The sequence below is a fragment of the Acinonyx jubatus genome, chromosome B1 (genome assembly GCF_027475565.1).
Source record: "Acinonyx jubatus isolate Ajub_Pintada_27869175 chromosome B1, VMU_Ajub_asm_v1.0, whole genome shotgun sequence".
Taxonomy (NCBI): domain Eukaryota; kingdom Metazoa; phylum Chordata; class Mammalia; order Carnivora; family Felidae; genus Acinonyx; species Acinonyx jubatus.
The window spans coordinates 114,354,806-114,379,158 of NC_069382.1; the positions used below are offsets into that span (position 1 = coordinate 114,354,806).

General features: G+C 37.5%; 2 protein-coding genes across 2 annotated transcripts in view; one reads left to right on the top strand and one right to left on the bottom strand.

Annotated features, from left to right (window-relative positions):
• Window positions 1–24,353, top strand: part of TBCK (TBC1 domain containing kinase) — a 404,858-nt gene that overhangs the window by 377,020 nt on the left and 3,485 nt on the right. The gene's annotated exons all lie outside the window — the stretch shown is intronic.
• GSTCD (glutathione S-transferase C-terminal domain containing) overlaps window positions 21,277–24,353 on the bottom strand; it is a 131,342-nt gene continuing 128,265 nt past the window's right edge. The window contains exon 12 of the mRNA XM_015062611.3: window positions 21,277–23,795. Coding sequence (XP_014918097.2) covers window positions 23,659–23,795 — 137 coding nt within the window. The 3' untranslated portion in view covers window positions 21,277–23,658. The remainder of the gene's footprint in view (window positions 23,796–24,353) is intronic.

Consider the following 24,353-nt stretch of genomic DNA (forward strand, 5'->3'; position numbering starts at 1 on the left):
TATATAGTAATCATTGGATTTACCATCTGTGGTAAAGATTCGGATCTCCTTAAGGATTTTCCAATTTTTCCCATTTACCATGTCTTTAAAACCCATTTTCTCCACTAAAAGCTTGTTTGGCAACCGTTTAGAACTCTATCACTGATTTTCTTAGAAATCTGCCTGCTGCTTGAAATCTGAAGGGTAAAGTCATCAGATATAAAACAAAAACAGGCAAGAGTTCTGCTTCTAGCAATGGTGGACTAGGATGTTTTGAACCAACCCTCTCTTTGAGGACCAGAAGAGCTGTCTGTTGGTAAGGAACTGGGTTCATGGAGAGATGCCCTCTGTTGCCACCATCTCCCCAAACAGGATCAAGGCTTCAGAGCCAAATACTAGCCCCACTCAGACTTGGGGGCCAGACAGCAGGAATGTCAAGGAATATAATCAACTGGATTGACTTTCAACTTTTCAGGGCCATCTTTGTAGGATGAGAATTTATTTCTGGCAGTGGGATAGTTTGATGGCACAATATTCTCATTTTTATAAAATACTTTATAAAATACCAAATTATTTTTAACAGTTTTTCAATTAAAATGTAGGATATGCAACCTTTTAAATATTAAAATGTTTACCTTGGTTTTTAACATAAATGATTGTTTATTTTATTCGAGCAAAAAGAAAAATCGTTTGTTTGATCCTATAGTTGCAAACCTTTTTGGAAGGTTTTGAAATTTGGATTTTCTTTTTTTAGTTTTTCAGATATAATTAAAAATGAAATTTTAATTTTTATCATTTTGATTTTGTATTCTGTTTGAAGCAATCATGATTGATTTATTTTTCTTTTGAAATCCAGTTTCTGTGTCACTAGGTCACTGCATTGTTTTCAGTTTGGATCTTTTAGTATTAAACTTCTGTGTGTAACCGAGTGGTTATTCTCAGCCTAAAGCTAAAAAAAGTTCGATCTTTCCTATGGTTCTAACACTTAAGGATGTCTTAATGTAAATCCAACTATAATTTTTAATGGAAGACTATTTTCCCAGAGGGGAAAGAAAATGCGTCCGTAACTGATTGGATAATAACTCTTGGCAGACACTTAATCCTTGGCCTTTATTTGCCGAGAGGTAAAGGAAGATGGACAACTAAGCAGAATTTTTCAGTTGCTTTTCCAGGAAAAACAACAGTTCTGGTAGGTCAGTATCATTACTGGTTTTCAAATAAGGAACCTGAGATCTTGAGAGGTTAAGTAACTTTCCCAAGGTCACACAGCTAGTAAGCGGTAGAGTCTGGTTTCTAATTTGGAGATGCCTGATTCCAAAACCATGTTCTGTCTGTTGCACCCCCGGCTTGGTGGTTTCACAGACTATAGATTCACAGCATGCACTGTTAGGGCAGAAGAAATGTATGTTTGAATTAGTTATAGCACAATTCAGTTTACAAGTTCCATTTTGAGAGTATGCACATGTAGGAGCATGCTGGGGTGGTAGGAACGTGATTATCTCACCTCATCACTACAAAATTACACTCTCCGTGACCTTATGACAACCTAATTTCCCCCAAAAAAGAGAATAAAATAGCTGATAATATATTGGCTATAAAGCCTAGTGCAGGAAACTCTCATTAGGTTTGAATTACAGCTAAAGTAGGTAGACCCATAGACATTGCAGCATGATTACATGAAAATAGCAAAGTAAAAGCTATTCTACTTCTGAATGTTCTAAGGTTGATAGTATTAAAGTTATGGTTAAAGGAACATCGTTTTCTATTTTGGGATTCTGGAGATGTTCTTACTAGGAAAATGCCTCACAGTCATTTACCCATAGCTGAGTGGGTAAAGACTAAGGACCAAGAGAAATAGATATGTCCCAGCATCTTTTAGAAGTTAAAGAGTCACAGAAGGAACTAGTTAGAATGAGGATGTTGTTATGGCCTCTCAACCAAAATGAAACATGTAAGTGACAGCAAAAGTAGTGTATCTGACCCAGGGGCTGGAGCCAGGAGATGCCTTACTTAACACACTGCCTACAGAGTCTCTTGTGCTGGGGACTCTCGTTCTTCTTCCTGATCTCTGCTCAGAGCCCAGCTCTAGGATCCTCAGCTCTCTTCCTCCTTGCAAGTGAATCCCCCAGAGGGAGGGCATGGGCATGTCTGCTTTTGTTAAATGACAAAAAGTGGAGCTGACAAAGACAGTGATGTAGAAGCTGCATGGAGTCTAAATAAATTTTTTCCTTCAATGTTGAAAAAATATTTTAAGCTAATCAATCTATAATTTTATATTTGCAATTTTAAGTCACAAGGTATCTAAAGGAGTTAATAAAGCAAATATTCTAAATAGATTCATGGTTATTTTATCTATCTCCCTAAAAGTTGATAAGTACACGTGGGACAAAAAAATGAGAGAAGGAATAGCTCATGGAAAAATGGAGATCCTACCATTTGACCTTAAGTGATTTTTGGTTTTATTTTTTTGCCAATTTTTTTTTTTTTTTTTTTTTTTGGAGAGAGAAAGCATATGTGCATGAGGTGGGGAGGGGCAGAGGGAGAGGGAGAGAGAGAATCCTAAGGACCCTCCACATCCGGGGGAGGGGGTGGAGGGGGGAGGGTGAGACGTGGGTCTCGATCTCACTCCTGTGAGATCATGACCTGAGCTGAAATCAAGAATTGGATGCTCAATCAGCTGAGCCACCCAGGCACCACATGCTATTAAATGATTTTTTAATCTCTCCATTTGTTTAAATGTTTGTTTCTATTTCTCAGTAAATCTTAAATAGGGAGTAATATGATGACAAAGTTCTTCAAGAAAGATTAATATAATAGCACTAGATACATGCATTGGAGAAGAAAAGATCTGAGAAAAAGGGTACTGTAGTTATGAGAGTACAAGGAATTGCAAAAGAAGTAAGATTTTCAAGAACTTTAAGAAAAATTCAACGGGTCTTAGCATTATAAATACATGAAGTAAATGGGATCCTGAAATGAAGGACTGTTATATGGGAAGTAACATAATAGTGGCAGTTATTAAGACTGGCTTTGCTCCAATTCTCTTGATCCTGATTCTTCACCCTGTATCCACCTAATGTGAATATTGCTGATGAGGTCAGGGATGTCAACTTTTTATGATACAGTAGTTTGTCGTTTCTCTGTGCAGTAGCATTAGAGTACCAAGTTCCGTTCAATTCCTATAACCACATTTCACCTACGCCAGAAGCCTGAGATGTGAAAGCCTAGGGAAGTGGGAAGGAGGTAGCAAACCTAGACCCTGGCAAACCTAGACCCTGAAATCCTGCACAAGTACATTCCAAATGGGGATTATAAACTTTCTCATAGACCAATAGTTGTTAGGGGTGCCTGGTGGCCCAGTTTGTAAAGCGTCTGACTCTTGATCTCCACTCTGGTTTTGACCTCAGGGTCGTGAGCTCAAGCCCCGTGTTGGGTTCCATGCTGAGTGTGGAGCCTACTTAAATAAACTTTTTAAAAAAGACCAATAGTTGTTAAATTGATGAAAACATTGATTGGGCTATACAAAGACACAGGTCCTTCCTTGGAGAAACTCTGAAGAGCACATTAGCTGACATTTCCTGAAACTTCACCCTTCTTCCTCATGAAGGTCAATGTATCTATCTACCTGCTAGAAATATCGACTGGCTCATATTGGGCCCAGCTAGTGGATACAACTGTTCATTCACACTCTTCAGAAAGAAACTGTGGGGCCTGAATAAATCACAACAGGCACACTAAACGTCTCCCCTACAAACTTATGCTAGCGAGATTCCTTATACTGCACTGTTTGGGAGACATGCAAATGCTCACACGTAGTTTGGAGAGAAGAAAAATTTGATGTTGAAATTCAAATTAGCTCAAATATTCCTAGTGATGATACATGTGTATAATGTTGGTGTGAAGAGTGCCTGAGTATAAATTGTGGGCTAAGAAGTAAAGGTGCTGTTTGGAACATTATGACTCTCAGTTTTCCCCAAATTAATGAACCAGTTGTTTAGAAATGCAAAGGGGCATCTGGGTGGCTCCATCCACTAAGTGTTCGACTTTGGCTCAGGTCATGATCTCACAGTGCGTGAGTTCCAGCCCCACATTGGGCTCTGCACTGACATTGTGAAGCCTGCTTGGGATTCTCTCTCTCTGCCTCTCCCTACTCCTTCACCACTTGTGCTCTGTCTCTCAAAATAAATAAATAAGCGTAAAATAAAAAAAAAGAAATGCAGTTGAAAAAAATTAACACAGTTGCTTTCTAGTGTTAAAAGTATTGCCCATATATGATAAAACAAAGCAACTCAAAATGATATGCAATTAAAAGTAAGCCTCTGTTTTCTCTTCCTGTACTTTCGTTTCTACTCCCCAGAAGTGAGTAGCTCTGTCAGTAAAAACATCATGGATGCTTTGGCTGCAAGTAACAAAACCCCCTACTAATCCTGGCTAAATTACATGAAGTTTGCTCCGTAATTTGTGACACAATCAGGGAGCCACCTTTCATTCACAATATCACACCTCATGGTCCCAAGGTTGCTAACACAGCTCTAGGCAGTACACTTTCAAAATTTTGTTTATTGATTTTTGAGAGACAGAGACAGAGTGCAAGCAGGGAAGGGGCAGAGAGAGAGGGAGACACAGAATCTGAAGCAGGCTCCAGGCTCTAAGCAGTCAGCACAGAGCCTGACACAGGGCTTGAACTCATGAACCGTGAGGTCATGACCTGATCCGAAGTTGGATACTTAACCAATTGAGCCACCCATTGAGCCACCCTGGTGCCCCGAGGCAGTACACTTTCAAATAAAAGGCTCCTAAACAGGAAGGGAAGGGGTACATGCAAAAAGAGTGTTCTCCTCATGAACATCTTTTGTTTTCTGAGGAGGAAAATTCTTCCAGAAGTCCTATGTAGACTTGCCCTTATCTCTCAATCCCCAGGCAAGAACTGAGTCACTTGCCTATCCCTAGATCACCATAAGCAAAAGAAAATGAAATTTCTGTGGCTGGTTTGGGTCAATCAGAACTTACCCCATGAGTGAGGCTGCCTAAACGAAACTGTTCTGTTGTGTTGGCAAGAAAGAAGGGGAATGGGTATGGGTAGGCTATCACCAGTGATCCCCAAAATGAAAATGATTAACTGTGTCTTAATATCTGCCCAGAGATTTTCTATATACGTTTAATATTTAAGTAAAAAAAAAGTAGATATGCCATATATATGCTCATATATATATATATATATGCATACACACACAAATATTCATACATTATACTTCCCTAAGTATCTTACCTTTTTTAGATGAAGTACTCTATGCATGATGTTTAACACATAACTAGTACATAGTAAGTGCTTTATCAATGCTAATTACTATTATTATTTTATCATTACTTTGAGATGTCTATCATGTCTTTGAGATGATATGCAATCTTTTACAAAGATTTATAGTCTTTGAGACAATATACACCCTTAAAAAAATGTTGAGGATCATTTTCCAGCAGATACTAAATTTTACTTTACCAGTATTAAAAAAAAATTATGCCAGCACTTTTATTTTGGGATATTAAATACTCTTGAAGGTATTAGCTACACAACTCCTTTAAAGAGAGATAAGAGTTACTGTGGTTAGCAGTGAATTCCATTTAAACATAGTGAAATAATTTTGTGAATAACAGCTAGGTGACTAAATGTTTACTTTCTGATGACTATCTAGCCACAAATATTTTCTAATCATGTTAATATGCAGGCAGAAGATGGTTGGGTATTAAACATTTTTTTTGTATATTTGCACAAAATATCATGTTAGCAAGTGAATTTTACATTATGGACGGATTTTTTTTTTTGGAAGGAAAAATAACTTCACTACTATTTGCCTAATTCACGATGCATGGAGAAGATGAGAATTATTTGAGAAATTCTCATGGATGAGAAGGCCAATGTAGATACTGCAAGTATTTGGCATAACTGGTCGAAAGCCTGTGGGAGGGAGGGGTACAGGGCAGAACAGTCTCCTTAGCCCTGACATAGGATCCTGACCAAGAGTCTAAGGTAGGCATGTGCCGTAATAAGTCCAGCTTCAGACTGCACAAGCTGACCTCTCATAGTCCTTAAGGCCAAGTAGCAAAATGACCTCTCTTTAAGGTAAAAATTACTGTTGAGTCTCATTTTCTCTGTCTCATCCTTTTTCCTAAAATGTGTGGCTAAGTCTGAAAGTATTATGATTATATATGACAAGATATTTAATCACTCAAACTTCATGTTCTTCCATTTCCAAAACAAGCAAGTTAAATTAGATGATGACTAAGACCTCCTTCAGATCTGGAACTCTAAGTTAAAAATCAGTGCTTCTGGAAGTGATCAGTCATCAGAATCACCTGCGGGCAATTCTAAAAATTCAGATTCCTAGAACTTAACCTTCAGACATTCTGATCCATTCATTCCACACATGATTATAAGGGCCTCATGTTACATTCTGTGGACACAATGATAAATGCAACATAGTCCCATCATGCCCCAGTCTCTATAGAAACTGAGATGCAACCCAGTAATCTATGTTTTTAAAATGCTCTCCAAACAATTCTGATAACCAGACTGTTTAGAGAAGTAACGTTTGAGACCAAATGTACAAACACACACACACACATATAAAGTAGATTGAAACATAAATGTTAACAAGAAGAAAACACAGACTTAACATATAGTTACAGTATGCTGCTATTGGGTGAGGATTTAACAAATTAACATTGATGGTTGATAACATTACAGACATCTGTACAAGTGAAAAGAAAATATTTGATTTGAAATGTTGAGAGTTAAAGTTCAGATTGCTTATATAAATGCTTGAGCTATTTATTTTGAATTTTATTATTTACTTTGATTTGCTCTTTGAGGAATTTTAAAATCTCACCTACTTTAATGTGTAACAGTTTGAAACTTGCTGAAGTGTTTGACTTTATGACCTATGAATGCTGAGATTTATAAACAGACATTCTACACTTGCTAGGGTTATACAACTCTATTTTCCTTTAAATAATACCAGATTGAGAATTTACCAAAATGAAATAGATGAAAGAATCCCACTTGTATGCTATCAAATTACAAACACAGACAATTTGACCTAAGTCCAGGCAGTGTAACTCTAGGAGACCAAGGGGATAAATGTTAACAACAGAGCTATAAATAGCCAGCCCTTAATTGTTAAAATCTGTAAATTAGTCAGATCCTTTAGCACAAGTTTCCCCCCTGTCAACACCTACATTCCAATATAGTCAATGAAAAATGAAAAAAAAAATGCCTTTCAAAGCAGTCCACCTCTATTCATTTTTAGTCTCTGTATCAATTAGGATTGCAGCAGGTGGTTCAAAAGAGACTTGACTGCAGAGCCCAGGTCAGGTGCAGACGGGGTGAAGGGAATAAAGAAGGAATGTGAGATCCTAAGCGACCAGAAAAATGGGAAGCAGGTAAACAGTTTTGAGTGTAAAGGGAGGAGAGGAGGAAATCACAGCCCAGCCTGGAACCACGAGGAAGAGCAAAGGCCCCTCAGAAGAAGCTATAGTTGTTAAGGCACACAGAGTACCAGAGAGAGAGCCCTTCTCAGAAGCAGAGGGTGGAGAGTAATACCCTTACCTCTCTCTTTCCTTCTACCTTTGACTTTTCTGCGCATGCTTCTGCAGTGTCTGTTTCCTGGGGGCCCCTGCGAGCAGAAGGTGGATATGGGATGTGCGGACAATTTATGGAAAACCTCCGGACTCTAAACTGGCAGACCCTCCAAAAGACTATTTATAGTGGGCATTTAAAACTATGCTCTATTCTTTTTTTTTATGTTTATTTATTTTTGAGAGAGAGACAGAGCATGAGTAGGGGAGGGGCAGAGAGAGGGGGAGACAGAATCTGAAGCAGACTCCAGGCTCTGAGCTGTCCACACAGAGCCCAACTCGGGGCTCGAACTCACGGACCACGCAATCAAGATCTGAGGCAAAGTCGGATGCTTAACTGACTGAGCCACCCAGGCATCCCCCACCCCTTAAAACAATTTTTTTTGTAATTTTTATTTTTGAGAAAGAGAGACAGAGCGGGAGTGAGAGTGGGGCAGAGAGAGAGAGAGGGAGACATAGAAACCATGCTCTATTCTTTATACAAAGACTATTTGTGGATTCATGACTATTTTCAAATCTAAACCCTGTTTTGGGTTGCAAACAAGTTTTTATTTTCTATTTTTTAACTAAGTTCTAGCTGCAAGACTTAACATGCTTTTATGTTGCCTCCCCCTCTAATCAGTTATTATATTATGAGTAGTAAATTTTAAGCAAGGAGCCAAATCTAATACAAAAAAAAGGTATTTTGGGTTAGCTGTAAATCGCTCCACTAATTTAGTAAGAATAATGGAGACTCTTACTCTGGTGATTAAAATAATAGGATTAAAAAACTGATTCAGCATATGTGCCGAATATTCCCTTATTAATGGGAGTTGACTGTATGGTCACAGGACCTCTATCATCAGCACAGCGGTGGGCCTGAGTCAACACTCACACAAAAGCTTGTCTTCTTGAATATGTGGGTAATTGAAAATGCCAAGATACATTTTATAAAGTCAGCAAGAAAACAGTCATCGTCGTTAATGCTGCTGAAAACCTGGATGAGTAATTGGCTTTGAGATTGTGTGATGAAACAGCAGCGTCTCAAATGTCATTGCCTAGAGGATGACAAGCAGTGTTAGTCCATGTGATTTCACAAAAGGTTACCCAGAAGGGATGTTACCCACTTTAGGAAGCACAAATGTCATTGCCAAGACCTTACGTTCTTCCAGCGCAGTGGTATAAAAAGACCAAAGGCAATTTAATACAGAATGATAGATTGAACATCGTATAAATGATTTGTACATCCAGGAAGCAGGATGCCTTTCTTGAAACGCATGCCTAACTTGGAAAGGTAGCATTGGAACATTAGTATCACAAAGAAATATACTAGTTATACTTTTCAAAGCGTAGTTTAATACATTAGTGATTTTATAGTGGAAAAGCTACATTTTCCAATTTTCATTTATCTTTCTCATGCACAAAGGTGTAGGCAGGGGATGGACACTGGGAAAGCCCATTCAACTCCATTCCATTTGCAAGTTGCAATTTAAGGGCAATGTTGGCCACCTGTGTATTTGCAATTGTTTTCAAGTAATCAAATTTTATTGCATAATGATTTCAGTATTCACCCTAGACATAAAATTTGTGTACTTTGAAGATGAAGGAAAAAATGGTGGATTGAAACCAAGTGAAAAATATGCTTTCCCCATTAGGTTCCTCCTCTGGCTTTATAATCCCTGTTGCCTGATAAAATCCCCACTTGTCTAAGTCTGGATATTCATTACGTAATCTGTTTTACCTGTCTTAATTTGCTTCAGCCCATGTATTCCAGCCAAAAGTAGCAAGATCTCTGGAAGTACCACTTCCTGCTGCTTGTGAGGTAGTCTATGTTATGTTGTGAGAAGCCAAACCTTGATTCTAAGCAAATGCATGAGGTTCCCATTTCTTAAAGCAGTGCTCCCACCCATCACTTTCCCCCACGAAGAACTGAATGGCATCTCACTGCCAGTAAGGCTACCATAACATAATGTATTTTAAAAATTCATTTGTGGCTTGGTTCTCTTTACCCATCCCCATTAATTACCCCCACTCCTGCCCCCCCACACACAAAATGAGCAAGCTTGTAGTTTTTGTTTTTAAGGGAGAGAGAATGAGTGAAGGAGAGAGGCAGAGGGAGAAAGAGAGAGAGAGAGAATTTTAAGCAGGCTCCATGGAGCCTGATTTGGGACTCAATCTCAGGACCCTGGGATCATGACCTAAATCAAGTTGTTGAATGCTCAACCAACTGAGCCACCCAGGTGCCCCTGTATTTTTTTTTTTTTTACATAAGGGTCTGTTCAGTGTCTTAAACAGGAGCAACTTGAAAGCAACTATCCTTTTTGTAAGCCTGTATTCATTACTAAGGCAAGGCTATGTGTCAGGGACAAGGAGCAGAGAGAAAGGGATGACTCTGAGGAAGGCCACAGGCAAGAAGAAAATTTTCCCTAGACTATGGAAAGTCAGTGAGTTGTTCGGTCTGAGTTCAGGGAAAGAGCTGTGTAACATATCCAGTGGGAATGGACCTTGAGGACTGGGGTTCTCAGTGGAGCAACAATGTAAGATCTTTCTCAAATTAAAACTGGCATTAAATTCCTTAATTACATGTCATAGACAATTCTGATAATTTACGAGTCTTTGGTGAGCAGGGTGTGTGATGCACAGTGTGTTAAGAATCATACTCCAATTCACATCTTTACTATTACTTGCTGTTGTTTAGAATAAATCATGTATCCTGTCAGCTGTAGTTCATGTATCTGTAAACCAAGAGATGAATACTCATCAGGAAACGTTGTGAAAATAAGACACGAACAGTATGTGGCACACAGTCGATAGAAATAAATGACTTAGAGTTAACTCTAGAGAGTTATAAAAAGTTTCACACACACACACACACACACACACACCTTAGATAACATTATTTACCAACTTTCCCATCCTTTCAAAAAAAACCTTGGGTCAGGTTTTTTCTTGTGATGAGAACACTTATGAAACCTACTCTTCAACAACATTTAAGTGCATGATAGAGTATTGTTAACTATAGGCACAGTATATACAACAGATTTCTAGAACCTGTTCATCTTGCAGAACTGAAACTCTATACCTGTTGAACAGCAACTCCCAGGTTCCCTCTTGCCCCCAGCCCCTAACAACCACCATTCTGTGTTGTTTCTGTGAATTTGGCTATTTTAGATAACCCATGTATGTGGAATCATTTAGTATTTGTCCTTCTGTGACTGGCTTATTTCCACTTAGCACAACATCCTCAGGTTCATCCATGTAGTCATATATCATAAGTGTTCTTTCATTTTAAAGGAGAAATAGGGGCGCCTGGGTGGCTCAGTCGGTTAAGCGTCCGACTTCAGCCAGGTCACGATCTCGCGGTCCGTGAGTTCGAGCCCCGCGTCGGGCTCTGGGCTGATGGCTCAGAGCCTGGAGCCTGTTTCCGATTCTGTGTCTCCCTCTCTCTCTGCCCCTCGCCCGTTCATGCTCTGTCTCTCTCTGTCCCAAAAATAAATAAACGTTGAAAAAAAATAAAAAAAAAATAAAGGAGAAATAATTGTATATTGTACATTTGCATATTCATGTACCGTTGTATATGTATTACGTACCATTGTATCTTGACTGCTGTGAATAATGCTACAATGAACATGGGTGTGCAAACATCCCTCTGAGATAGTGGATTTTGTTTCCCTCAGGTATATTCCTAGAAGTGGATTGTCGGATCATATGGTAGCTCTATTTTAATTTTTGGAGGAATCTCCATACTATTTTCCATAGGGGTTGAATCATTTCACATTCCCACCAATAGGGTAAAAGGTTTCCAATTTCTCCATATCCTTACCAATCCTTCTGTCTTTTGGGTGATAGCCATCCTAACAGGTACAAAGTGATATCTCCTTGTGTTGGGTCAGTTTTATGAAGTTCTTTTTCTTCTAGCCCATTCCACAAGCTTTCCAAAGAACAAAAAAGCAATATTCACCTAAAACATTAGTTCTTAATACAATTTGGGTCACAAGACCACTTGGAGAACTTGATGAAAGACTTGGGACCCTGTAACCAGTAAAATGCACATATACAATAAATAACACAAACTGTTTCTTGGAATGATGGACCCCAGATAACTATTTATAAACCCTAGTTTAAGATCACTTGCTCTATATTAAGCTATTCTCTGGATTTTTTGACATCTAATGATTTAATTCATGGAAAGGCAAGCTTTTTCTCTAAAGAGCAAGAGATTACATATTATTGACTTTGGAGGGGCAGCCTCTATTGAAACTACTGCATTTTACTGAAAAAAAAAAACCCATACAAAACACGTAAACAAAAGAGTATGGCAGTGTTCCAATAAAACTTTATTTGTAATAACAGGCAAAAGGCTGGCTTTGGTCTTTGGCTGCAATCTGGCAATGCATGAAATAATTCTTTCAAAAAAATTGAGTGAATTATAATAGTTATGAACTAGGAAACTCTTGAACACACACACACACACACACACACACACACACACACTATGAAAGCCATACAAATCCACTGTAAAACAGCAGCAGCTGCTATATCTCCTTTCCTCTGGAATGCCTAGGGTGGGGTAAGAAACCATTGAGATGATCCTCCTCTCCCATCATATTTGATAATAATCTTTTAATTTGCTTCTGATGGCAACTGGTGTCTTCTTTCAGTTGTTTTGGAACATCATCAGAGCCATCCATTAATGCTTCTCACCAGTGACATAAATTTATAGTACATTTTAATTTGTGACTGGGGAGATAGGAAAACACTCAGGATTTTGTATCCATTTCTCTTCACCTACATTCCACATGTCTTCTTAAGGACAACATGCCTCTTTAAGGAACCTATTCAAGATTCCATTCTATTGTCTGTTTTTTTTTTTTTTAACGTTTATTTTTGAGACAGAGAGAGACAGAGCATGAACGGGGGAGGGTCAGAGAGAGGTAGACACAGAATCGGAAGCAGACTCCAGGCTCCGAGCTGTCAGCACAGAGCCCGACGCGGGGCTCGAACCCACGGACCGCGAGATCATGACCTGAGCCGAAGTCGGCCGCTTAACCGACTGAGCCACCCAGGCGCCCCATCTATTGTCTGTTTTTTATTACTGTGTTTCTAAAATTTGTTCTTGGAAAGCACACTTGATGATATTCACAGTAAAGACCTCCAAAAACTATAGCAATGTGAGTATAAATTCTATACAGGAAACATACATTTAAAAATCATTGAAAGAAAAAACTTGCAAGCACCTTGCTGATAGCTGCCAGCAAGTCTTCATGAAGAATAAATACTGTCAGACTAACCTGATCTATTAAGATAAAAGTCCCAGGTAGATCAAGAAAAAGAGATAGTTCTAATTTATCTTGATTCTAGGAAGTTTAGCTGATTCAGTTGCATGAAGCAATAAATTTAGAAAACGTGGTCCAGACAGCATAACTGTTAGGTGAGAAAACAAATTGCTAGAGGGTCAAAAAGTAATACAAGGTGTTTTTCAAAGTCAGTTAGAAGCCTAGATTTTTCTTTTTAAGTTTTCATCACCAGCCTAGCTAATGAAATAAAGAGGCTAACTCAGACAATATCTTCAAACAACACACCTTGAAAAAGCAATTCAAGAAGAGATGGAAAATATGAATATACCAATAATCATCAAAGAAATGTAATGAGCATGTCCTCCCATTATTTTGTCCCCAAATATACTATGTGGTTTTATAAGCCAATGAGCCAAGCATTCAAAAAAGGCAATCCCTATTTTATAAAAACAGCCCTAGAGAATGTAAAAAATATTTTTCATGTATCAGTTAATGGTGTTAGAGTAGCCTTGACCTTCCTACCCTAACCAGATCAGGATAACATCAGAACATGATAATCATTTGACAATAACACTTATGAACAAAGATGACCAAATTAAAAATAAAACATTAGAGGGGTGTCTGGATGGCTCAGTTGATTGAGCATCCAACTCTTGATTTCAGTTCAGGTCATGATCCCAGGGTTGTGGGATTGAGCCCTGCATCAGGCTCCATACTGAGTGTGGAGCCTGCTTAGGATTCTCTCTCTCTCTCTTCCCTCTGCCCCTCTCCCCCGCTTGTGTTCTCTCTTCCCTCTCTCTCTAAAATAAAAAATAAGCAAAAAATAGATAAAATATTAGTAACTGCAAAAATACTTACCTTGAGCTAAAATTTGAATTTTTTCCCAGGAATACAAGGACATTTTAACATTAAAAAATATATTACTGGAATTAGTCTCATTAATATATTAAAAAGAGAAATACCAGATGGTCACCTCGGTAGATATAGAAAAAAATGTTTGCTAAAATCAGCAATCTGTATATGATAAAGTTGGAATTGAAGGTAACTACCTTTGTTCATGTGTAGCACCATGTTCAGAAATAAGAAGACTAGATATTGTTGAGATGTTAATTCTTCTCTAAGCGATCTCTAAATTCAATGCAGCTCCAATGAGTCTTTTTCATGGACCGTGACAAGCAGATCTTAAATTTTAGATGAAAGAGCAAAAGGGCAGGAATAGCCAAGACTATTTTAAGGAAGAAGAACAAGGCAAGGCCTTCCTCTGCCAAAAACATCAAGACTTAGGAAGCTTTAGATAATTAAGAGAGTAATTGGCATTAATTATCCTGTTCAGATTACTTCTTTCTGTAATGCATCCAAGATTTACAGCCAAGGAGGAGGTGGACATTAGGCGAGGTTTGGAAGGGAGCCTTAGAAATATTGAAAGATTTAGGAAATGAGACTCAAAAGTTAAAATTAGGACTCTTCAGTCTGATGCTAATTCTGACAATGCCATACAAACAATAATAAAGAAAACACGGGTTCAAAGTCACACTTTTGAAGTATATTCAAATTTAAAACAAGGACAGTATAGTTCACAGCTGTTGTTTTTCACTGACATAAGCACCTGAGATGCACTTTAAGTGCAGCATGAAGAATTTAGCTAAAATGAATTTCCTTGAGGTGAGATCTGGAAAATACACTAAAGATTTATTGAGAGAGAAGGTAAGATCTCTTGCTCTGGATGTTTTTACAAATCAGACTGACTCCAGTACGAATCAGATCTATTAGAAACTTTGGGAGTTTAATTTACTAAAGTTGCTGGAATTCATAATTTGGCCACATAAACTATTTCTAGTTGTCTAATTCTGGAAATAAGGTGCAGATGCTTTCGTATGGTGAGACAGAGGGGAAACCCAGCTATCTTCATTTACATGCATTGTTTCCTCTCTCCCCACCAGCTCCTTTCACGTCCCCAAACACACAGATGCTTTCCCGAAGTGACTGGTCTTCATTCAGCAGTGCACAAGCCGTCAAGTAGTCCGCTAGACGTCTACCCAGAGTATCACTGCCATCTCTCCGCACTGCGGGAGTTCTAAACTCAAAATGCGATGAGGAAAGAGCAGTTGCCATTTAGCCAGAAATGTACGATGTATTTTTAGTCTCATTAAATTCAAAGAAAACTGTGGGTGATTTATGAAGAATCTAATATGAATCGAATGATTAAATCCAAGAAATACAAGATGACCGTTTAAAATTTGTAGTGAAGTAAATTTGATCATGCATAAAATTCACCTTTATTCCTATTGTAGTCAGCTCCTAGTTGATTAAGTATAGACACCACGGTTTTAACTATCTATGGCGAAATTTTACCCCTATGCTGGATTTCCTTTCCTATCCAAGAAGTTCTAGCTTACTTTTTCCTAATTCTTCAGAGCTTCTTATGGGATATGGTTGTCGTTCTCAACAAAATATATGCTGCATGCCAAAATTATACCAGACTATCCATTATTCTCAGATAATTGAGTGAGCTATTGTATACCCAGGAGTAAGCATCGTACAGGAAAAAGAGTCTGTGGGACTCCAAGGCTTTGCATATGCTCCGTTTTAGACTGAAATGCAGACAGATGGTGAGAAATGATCTGTGACTGAGCCCTGGTGTCAGATGTGTGAAGAGCAAGCTTCCCTTTTCTCATTGAAGCAGCTCTAGAGACAGAGATGGCATCTCCCTCCAGATTGCACATTCCACCGTTTTCTTTCTGTATGGTCATTCAGTATCACTCACTTCACAGATATTTATGAAGCGCCTCATTTGAGCCATGCTCTAATGCTGGGGCAGGTGCATCATGGAAAATATCAAACTAACATTTGTTGAGCACTTCATCTCCTTACTTTAGCTTAAGCACATTCCCTTTTGCCTTTTGCTCCATGGACAGGGAAATAACTTCTTCATAAAAACTATTCAGATGGCATAGGCAGTAACTGTCACTTCTTACTCATCATTAGCATTGGATTTGCTAAATGTATCTTAGGATATCACACAAAATAAAGACAACACAAACCAAAAAACAATACAAAAGTCCCACATGCCTGATGCCTGGATATATGTCTGCAGAGAGGAAGGGAAGCCTCATATATATTTTTAGCCCACGTGGAAAGTGTTAAAATATAATACTCATTCTATAAGTATTTACTGAATTTTTACTGTGTGCCTGACTTTGGAGTAAATGCTGAAGGTGTATAATGACGGATAGAACAGACAGCTTGGAGCTTAGATTCTACTGAGGAACATGTAACAGATACACACAGATGTATTATGGGAAGCCAGAGGAAGTAGGAGAGGCCACTTCAGATTAGTTGGGCAGAAAGCCTTCTTCTAGGAAGTGACAGACGCTGACACAGTATCTGACTCATATCACAGAAATTTTCAGGGCCCTTCAGATCAGTCATCCAGTAATATTCTCTGCTGTGTGTTGCTAGATTTTGTTTTTACTTGCTTGATTATAAACTGTTGTTACTTGGGTCACATAAACTAGATGTAAAAGTGAACGAACACAAATGAAAAACCTGGCTTCTTTAGAACGCCATGAAAAAGTAAATAATGATTCTTTTATTGTAAATATTGAAAAAAGATTCTAATGTGTGGCTAATTCTTTAGTGCAGAACACTGAATTCTATTACATTTCCCCTTCCATTAGATCAGTGATACTTACTGTTATTTGTGGTCATGTATCCTTTTGAAAATCTAATTAAAACTATGGTCCCTCTCTTTAGGAAAATGTGTGTCTATTTTGAACTACAGGGTATAATTTCAGAAGAAGTTCACAACTTTCTCTGTGTCTCAGGTCATAAACCTTTTATATTACCATCCAAAATGAAATTTACCATATTCTGTCAAAATGTATTATACAGCTATAATAATTTAGTGAGCATGATTCTGGTACAAGAATTCAATAGATAATAATAAAAGTGAAAAATATCCCAAGTATACTTAGTATGCAAAACGCTTCTCAAATCAATGGTAAAAGTTGGATTTGTATAATGATATGTGAAAGTAACTGATATGAAAATATTAGATTTCGACCTCAAACCACCCATCAGAAGAAATACTTGCTGGGTTTCAGATTTAAGTGTAAAAACTAAAACTATTAAAGAATTAGAATACCAAAAATACAGCTGGCTATTTTTAAATCACTGGGTGGGAAAAATCTAACCAGAAATCACAAGGAAAAGAGTGACATATGTGACCAAATGTGTATTTAAAATTTTTGTTTATTTTATTTTTTTTAATTTTTATTTATTTTTGAAGGAGAGGTAGAGGAAGAGAGAATGAGCAGGGGAGGGGCAGAGGAAGAGGGAGACACAGAATGTAAAGCAGGCTCCAGGCTCTGAGCTGTCAGCACAGAGCCCAACAAGGGGCTTGAACCTAGAAACATCATGACCTGAGATGAAAGTCAGACACTCAACTGACTGAGACACCCAGGTGTTCCTGTATTTTGAAATCTTAGTAGCAAAACAAAAATAATACCTTCCTCCATAAAGGCCAATTTAAAAAAATGTAATGCAATTAACAAAAAGTCTTTAATCTATTAATAAACCTTTACTAATTTTTATATGAAAGATTAAAGTACCAGATGAAAAATGAGTAAGAAATATAGATGCAAGGGTGCATGGGGGGCTCAGTTGGTTAAGCACCTGACTTCAGCTTAGGTCATGATTTCACAGTTCCGGAGTTCGGGCCCCACTTTGGGTGAGTTTGTGCCCACATTGGGTGAGCACGAGCCCTGCTTCGGGTGAAATCACAAGCCCCACTTTGAGTGAGCCTCGCTTCTCTCTCTCTTTCTCTCTCTGCCCCTTGTGGGGTTCTCTCCCTCTCTCTCTCTCTATGCCCCTGGCTTGCTTGCACTCTCTCTCTCTGTCTCTCAAAAAACAAAAAACAAAAAACAACATACACACACAAAAGAAATATGGATGCAATACTTGGCCTCAAAGCAAGAGATCAATAGATGTGTTGATTAATTTAATGAATTGATGAATAGGCAATTCACAAAATATAAATTGTCAATAACCATGTGAAAAGTATGCAATCACATGAAGATTTCAAGGATGAATATCAAAACAAAATAGCATTTTTGCCCATCTAATTGGCTGAGATTAAAGCAAAAATCTGATAATGCCTGGTTAAGGGTGTAGGAATATGAATCATCATACATTCGTAGGAATAAAAGCTCATACCTACCTAAAGGAATAGTTGGCATTACAGATCAAGCACTTTGATATATGATGCAGAATTTGCAAATCTGAAACTCCAATTAATAAAAGTTTCTCCAATCTTGTATAATAATAGAAAATAACTCCTTTCAGTGTTTTTCTGGAAAGTTCTTTTCCAAAAGTAAGTATGAAAGGTCCACAGAACAAGGCATGTAGTACATGTCTTTTCTCTTTGATGGATTCAATAAAATGCCCTACTCCAATTGCATTCAGAATCTCTATTTCTAAACTGGAAGATGCAATGGCCTTTTCTTTCTGTTCCTCTTTTCCTTTTCCTCCTCTTCTCTTCCTCCTTCAACTACACTGTTGGTGGTACATTACATTATTGTTTGCAATTATCTGTAACCAACCTCCACCAAGGTTGTACATCCCCACTCTGTAAAATGCTGGAGGGGCTGTGTAGTTTGCTTTAGTCAACAAAATGAGGGAAGTGAAGTATATCACATCTGAGCAGAATCTGAGCAGTAGCTAGCTGGTAGTTTGCCATGTCTATTTTCCTTTTCCATGAGACCAGCTACTTTCTTAAAAGTCTTCTTGGTCAGGTGTAAAGATAATGTGGTGCAGAGTCATAGCTGACTTGGATGGATATATAGTACAAGTGAAAAATACATCTTTCTTATGTAGAAATTCAAAAGGCAGAGAGATATTGTTACTATAGCATATCTCAGCCAATCCCAATAGGATTGCTAAAGAGCCTGAAATAGATTCTAAGCTCTGCCAATTACTAGCTGAGTTCATATCTGGGTCTGCTCTTCCGGTGAAACATTGGCCTTAGTTTCTATAAAATGAGATCATTAATGGTATCTAGCTCTTAGTGTCATTATGAGGATTCCAAATGAGTTATTATTAACACAGGACTTCGAATAGTACCTAGCAAATATTAAATACTGAATTAGTGTTTGTTACATCTCTCTGTGTGTCTGTGTGTATATAGAGCAAAGTCTATGAAGATACAAAGCAAAGTAGTAACAGTGATGTAAAAATTTTTCCTTTTGTTTAGCCATGTCTTCTAAAGACATGTATTTCTGGTGTATAAAAAATATTCAAAAATGCCTAACTACTGGGGCACCTGGGTGGCTCAATCACTTCAGCTCATGTCAAGATCTCATGGTTCATGAGTGTGAGCCTATGATGTTGGGCTTTGTGCTGACAGTGTGGAGCCTGCTTCGGATTTTGTCTCCCTCTCTCTCTCTCTGCTCATTGCCCACTTGCTCTCGCTCTCTCTCTTTCTCAAAAATAAACATGAAAAAAATGCCTAACTACTTTGTATTGGGAATCTGTTTTAAAATTTTTTTTTTAATGTTTATATATTTTTGAGAGACAGAGAGACAGAGTACGAATGGGGAAGGGGCAGAGAGCGAGGGAGGCACAGAATCTTAAGCAGGTTCCAGGCTCTGAGCTGTCAGCACAGAGCCCGATGCGGGGCTTGAACTCATGAACTGTGAGATCATGACCTGAGCCAAAGTGGGACGTTTAACTGACTGAGCCACCCAGGCACCCCGAGAATCTGTTTTTTAAAAGTTATAACTTAAAAAAAAGTATTGGTTCCTTTTTAATGATTTAATTATATTGCTTCCACAGGAACATATCTCTAACTTTATTATGAAAGCCAATAGAAAAACATGTATATGTGGAAATTCTATTAATGACAATTTTCTTGAACCATGGAGAGGATAACACCTGCAGTGAAAATCTTGAGAATGAGATGAAATGTTTAATTATTGTGATTCACATGCTATTTTGCATGTGTGCTCTGAAAACATTTTGGTTTCTGGTATGTCTGAAATGTCTCCCTAAATAAGATAAAATTGTTTAGTCATTAATAATTATACATCTCTATCTCTGAGCCAGGCTTGAAAGTCAATGAAAGATGATCTCTGGCTTCTAATATTACAACTGTGGGGGAGAGAGATCAGTGAGGAGCAGCTTTGCTTTTGATCGACAAGTGTAGGGGTGAAACCAGGTCACTTGCTGGGATTGTTGTCATTGCAACAACCTTCCTGCTGCCAGCATCCAACCTCTTTTATTTGCCCTGGCTGAGAAGGAGCCTTGGAAAGGATTTACACAGAAAACTCATGCCCTAAGGGCAATCATTAATACCCATATCTATGACTAGCCACAGCCCTCACAGTTGGAGAATTCCACGCCTGAGAACAAGGGTGGGAAAACAGGGGAGTCACTTCCTTTTTTATTCTCCATACTTAACATATGCTCTTTGGGAGGGGGGTGCTTTGAGTCAATTGGGGTGGGTGAAGAAGACTCCTCCAGATGGCACACATTCTGTAACAGGTACCTAACTCCAGGGAAGTTAGGAAAGGCTTCCCTTGGGAGGTCAGGTCTAAGAGCAGAAGGGTGAATGAGACTAAGTTAATGGGAGGGATAAGAGGAAGCTATTCTGAGTAGTGGCACAACACGTAAAAAACTTAGGTAACAGCATCAAAACTATCAAATAATAATAAATGAAACATCTATATTGAAAATTATAAAATATTAGTGGACATAAGTAAAGAAGATCTAAATATATGGCAAGATATATTAGGTTTATAGATTGTAAGACTCACTATTGTTAATATGTTCATTTCCCCTAAACTGATCTAAAGATCTAGACAATACCAAAATTCTCAGCAGGCTATTTTTGTTTTAAGGAAATTGATAAGCCAATTAAAAAAAAATTATATGGAAACACAATGGATCTAGAACAACAAAACAATATGGACAATGAAAAATAAAATTGGTGGGGCGCCTGGCTGGCTCAGTCAGTAGAGGGTGCAACTCTTGATCTCTGGGTTGTAAGTTTGAGCCCCACACTGGGTATAGAGATAACTTAAAATTAAAATCTTTAAAAAAAGAAAAAGAAAACTGGTATTCAAGACTTACTATAAAGCTACAGTAATCAAAAAAATTAATGGAACAGACTAAAGACTTCATAGACTCATACGTATATATTAATTGATTTTCAACTGAGTTGCCAAGTCAATCCAATGGGAAAAGGTTTTTAAATAAATGGTGCTAAAACAAATGTATATTTCTCAAAACCTACCTACCTCTATGTGAATATTGATTTGAGATGGGTCATAGACGTAAATGTATAAAGCTAAAACCGTAACATTTCTATAAGAAAACACAGGAAAAATCTTCATTATGCCAGAGTAGGCAAAGATTTATTATAGAAGACACAGAAAATATTAACCAGTAAAAACACTTAAATTAGGCTTCCTCAAAATTAAAACAATCATTATGAAAATGAGTAGATAAGCCACAGACTGGGAGAAACATTTTCAATACATATATCTGACAAAGAACTTTTAACCAGAATATATAAAGCACTCTTTATAAACCATCAATAAAAAATGACAAATGACCTAATTTTAAAAATGAGTAAAAGACTTAAACATTAACTTTACAACTGATGCTTAATGTCACTAAGTCATCTGAGAAATGAAAATTAAAACCATAATGAGATACTATTTTATGTCCACTAGAATGGTTAAAGTAAAAAAGACTGAAATATCAAATGTTATGAGGATGTGGGGAACTAGAATTTTTATACATTGCTGGTGGGAATATAAAATGGTACAACCACTTTGGAAAGTTGTTTGGCAATTGGCATTCATTTATTTAATGACACAGCAATTCTACTACTAGGTATTTATCCAAGAGAAATGAAAACATATGTCCACAAAAAGACTTGTACAAAAATATTCATAGGCCTTATTTGTATATTTTCAAAGTGAAAATAATCCAAATAAATACCAATAGGAGAATGAATAAATACATTCTGATACATTTATATAATAGAGTATTACTTAAGAATAAGAAGAAACTATTGATATACATAACAATGTGGGTATTTCCCAAAAAATACCATGTTGGGCAAAAGCAGCCAGACACAAAAGACTACATACTAAATGATTTAATTTATATGAAAGACGAAAATAGAAAAAATAGAGGGTGATAGAAATCAGAAAGAGGTTGTCTGCGGGGTAGGTGAAACGGAACAGAAAGGGATGTCAGAGAGCTTTCTGGGCTGGTGGAAATACTCTATATCTTATTTCTGGTGGCAGTTGCATGGCAGTTTGTTAAAACTTCTCAAACTAGACACTTAAAATCTGTTATTTTACTGTCTGTAAATTATAACTTCATTTAAAAAAGAAAGCCCAGGATAAAAGAGCATGGTGTGTCTATAGGTAAAAATGACTAAAATACTCAGGGCTGATGATTAACTCTTTTCTTAAATTTTATCTCAGAAAACAAGAATTCATCCCTCCCTCCTCTGAATAAATTATTCCTACATTTTAGCCCACACTGAGGAAAGAGTTGTTTATTAGAGTTCTTTTTCCTTTTGGTATGTGTCATACAGGGGTTGAACACATCAAAATCAATGAAATAAATCTCATCTCAGATGGAATAACCTAGGACATGTAAAAGTCAAATAATTAACAGCATGTGAGAAAGGACATGCCATCTGTCTTTCAAAACTTTGGCTAGTGGAATAGGAGAATGTGAGAAGGGAGAAATACTCAAATAAGCTTCCAAATTCTGCCCTCCTCCCACCTCCAATCTATATTCAATACGTCTTACCAAAATAACGTAACTAAAAGATATGATACCTGGAAAACAAATCTTGTGACCATACATTATATTATGATATACAGAACCTAACTAATTCGTTAATTTTTCTTTTCCATGATTATTCCATAGACAAGGCATCATGTTTCTTGCAACTCATCTTTGTACCCTTAGAAGAATGTCGGCCAGGTCTTGAAAATAATGGATCCTCAATAATTATTTATAAATTTGAAACAATCGATCAATGTGTTTACTGATTAGTTAGAATTTATGTCCAAGTTACATGTTTCCATAATGGGAGATTTGCTGCAATTATTTTATGTCTTCATATAAAATGTTTGAACCAGTGATGATCTCATTTGGTAATTTATGGGAAATATATTCAAGGAAGTGTATGAAATGAGATACAAATCCAACTCACCCTAGCTTAAAAAGTTAACCATACTGTAATTGCCTGATGAGATATTTTTTAAAATTATAGAAAAAGACCAGTTGTTAAAAATACAACCAGCCAACCAGCAAACCCCAGAGTCTAGTTGTGGCCTCCATTTGACTATCTAAATGGTTACAAAGGCTGCAATGATTATAAAGGCTTCGATTCATTGTTTTGAATTGAACATCACATTGGCAAGATCAGAAAAGCTGTGAGCTGAGAAGGAAATTGTTATTCTAGGGATGGAACCTCCACTACCGAGTATTATTCTGTTGGCAGCTGGGACTTCAGGGGATTCTCACTATGAAAACCAGCGGTCCTTTAATCATACATTACAAGAGCATTTGTGATGCTTTGCAGGCAGCCTTTCTTCCATGATTTTCCTGCTGCTCTCCTTCCTGAGCACAATAAGTTCAAGATGGCTAATGCTGTTTTCTAGTTATGCCAAGAACCTCCTAAATGCCACTGGGCTTTCATCATGAAAATGGATGGCAAAACATCAAATGGGAATATCTCCTTCTAAATGGGGACTCCCACGATCATGTTATTTTTGGGAGAGCAGCTCTCTGGCTCCATGGATATTACTTGAACGGAGTAACCACGTTCTTCTGCAGCTCTTGCTCGATCCAGATCCACCAGGCACATGCACTGTTTTCCTGAAATACAGAAAAATGGTATCATGAGACACCCCACATCAAACAGTGCAATTTCAGTTTGTCTAAGGGACTCTACACAGTGATAAAATCCACAAGTACCTGGGGAATGCTATTTGTTCCCAAGCCCCATTTGGTCTCTTTCAACTTCATTCTTGATCGGTATGGATGCAAGACAATCACATATGACATTTCACAGATTTGTGTCTGCTAATGGTTTAGAGAATGTTCACTTTTTAATATGTATTCAAAAATAAATCTAAATATAGACTACAGATCCTATTTCCCACTTTGGTTAAAAGTACACTTAAAGACCTGGTCTCTGCATTCCCTATGAAAATATATTACCTGTAATATTAAGGAAAACTAACATCTATCTTTAATAATATTTGAAGTATCATGCTAACAATGAGACATCTGAAAGACATACTACATTTGAACCTGGAATTTTTAGGACAAGGAAAATGAGAAATGGAAAATATTTGCGAAAATTCTTAGCGTGTTGGTTATTTCAGGTTGAGTGTAATATAATCAATTTTCAGAACTCCTGCATCCCTGTAA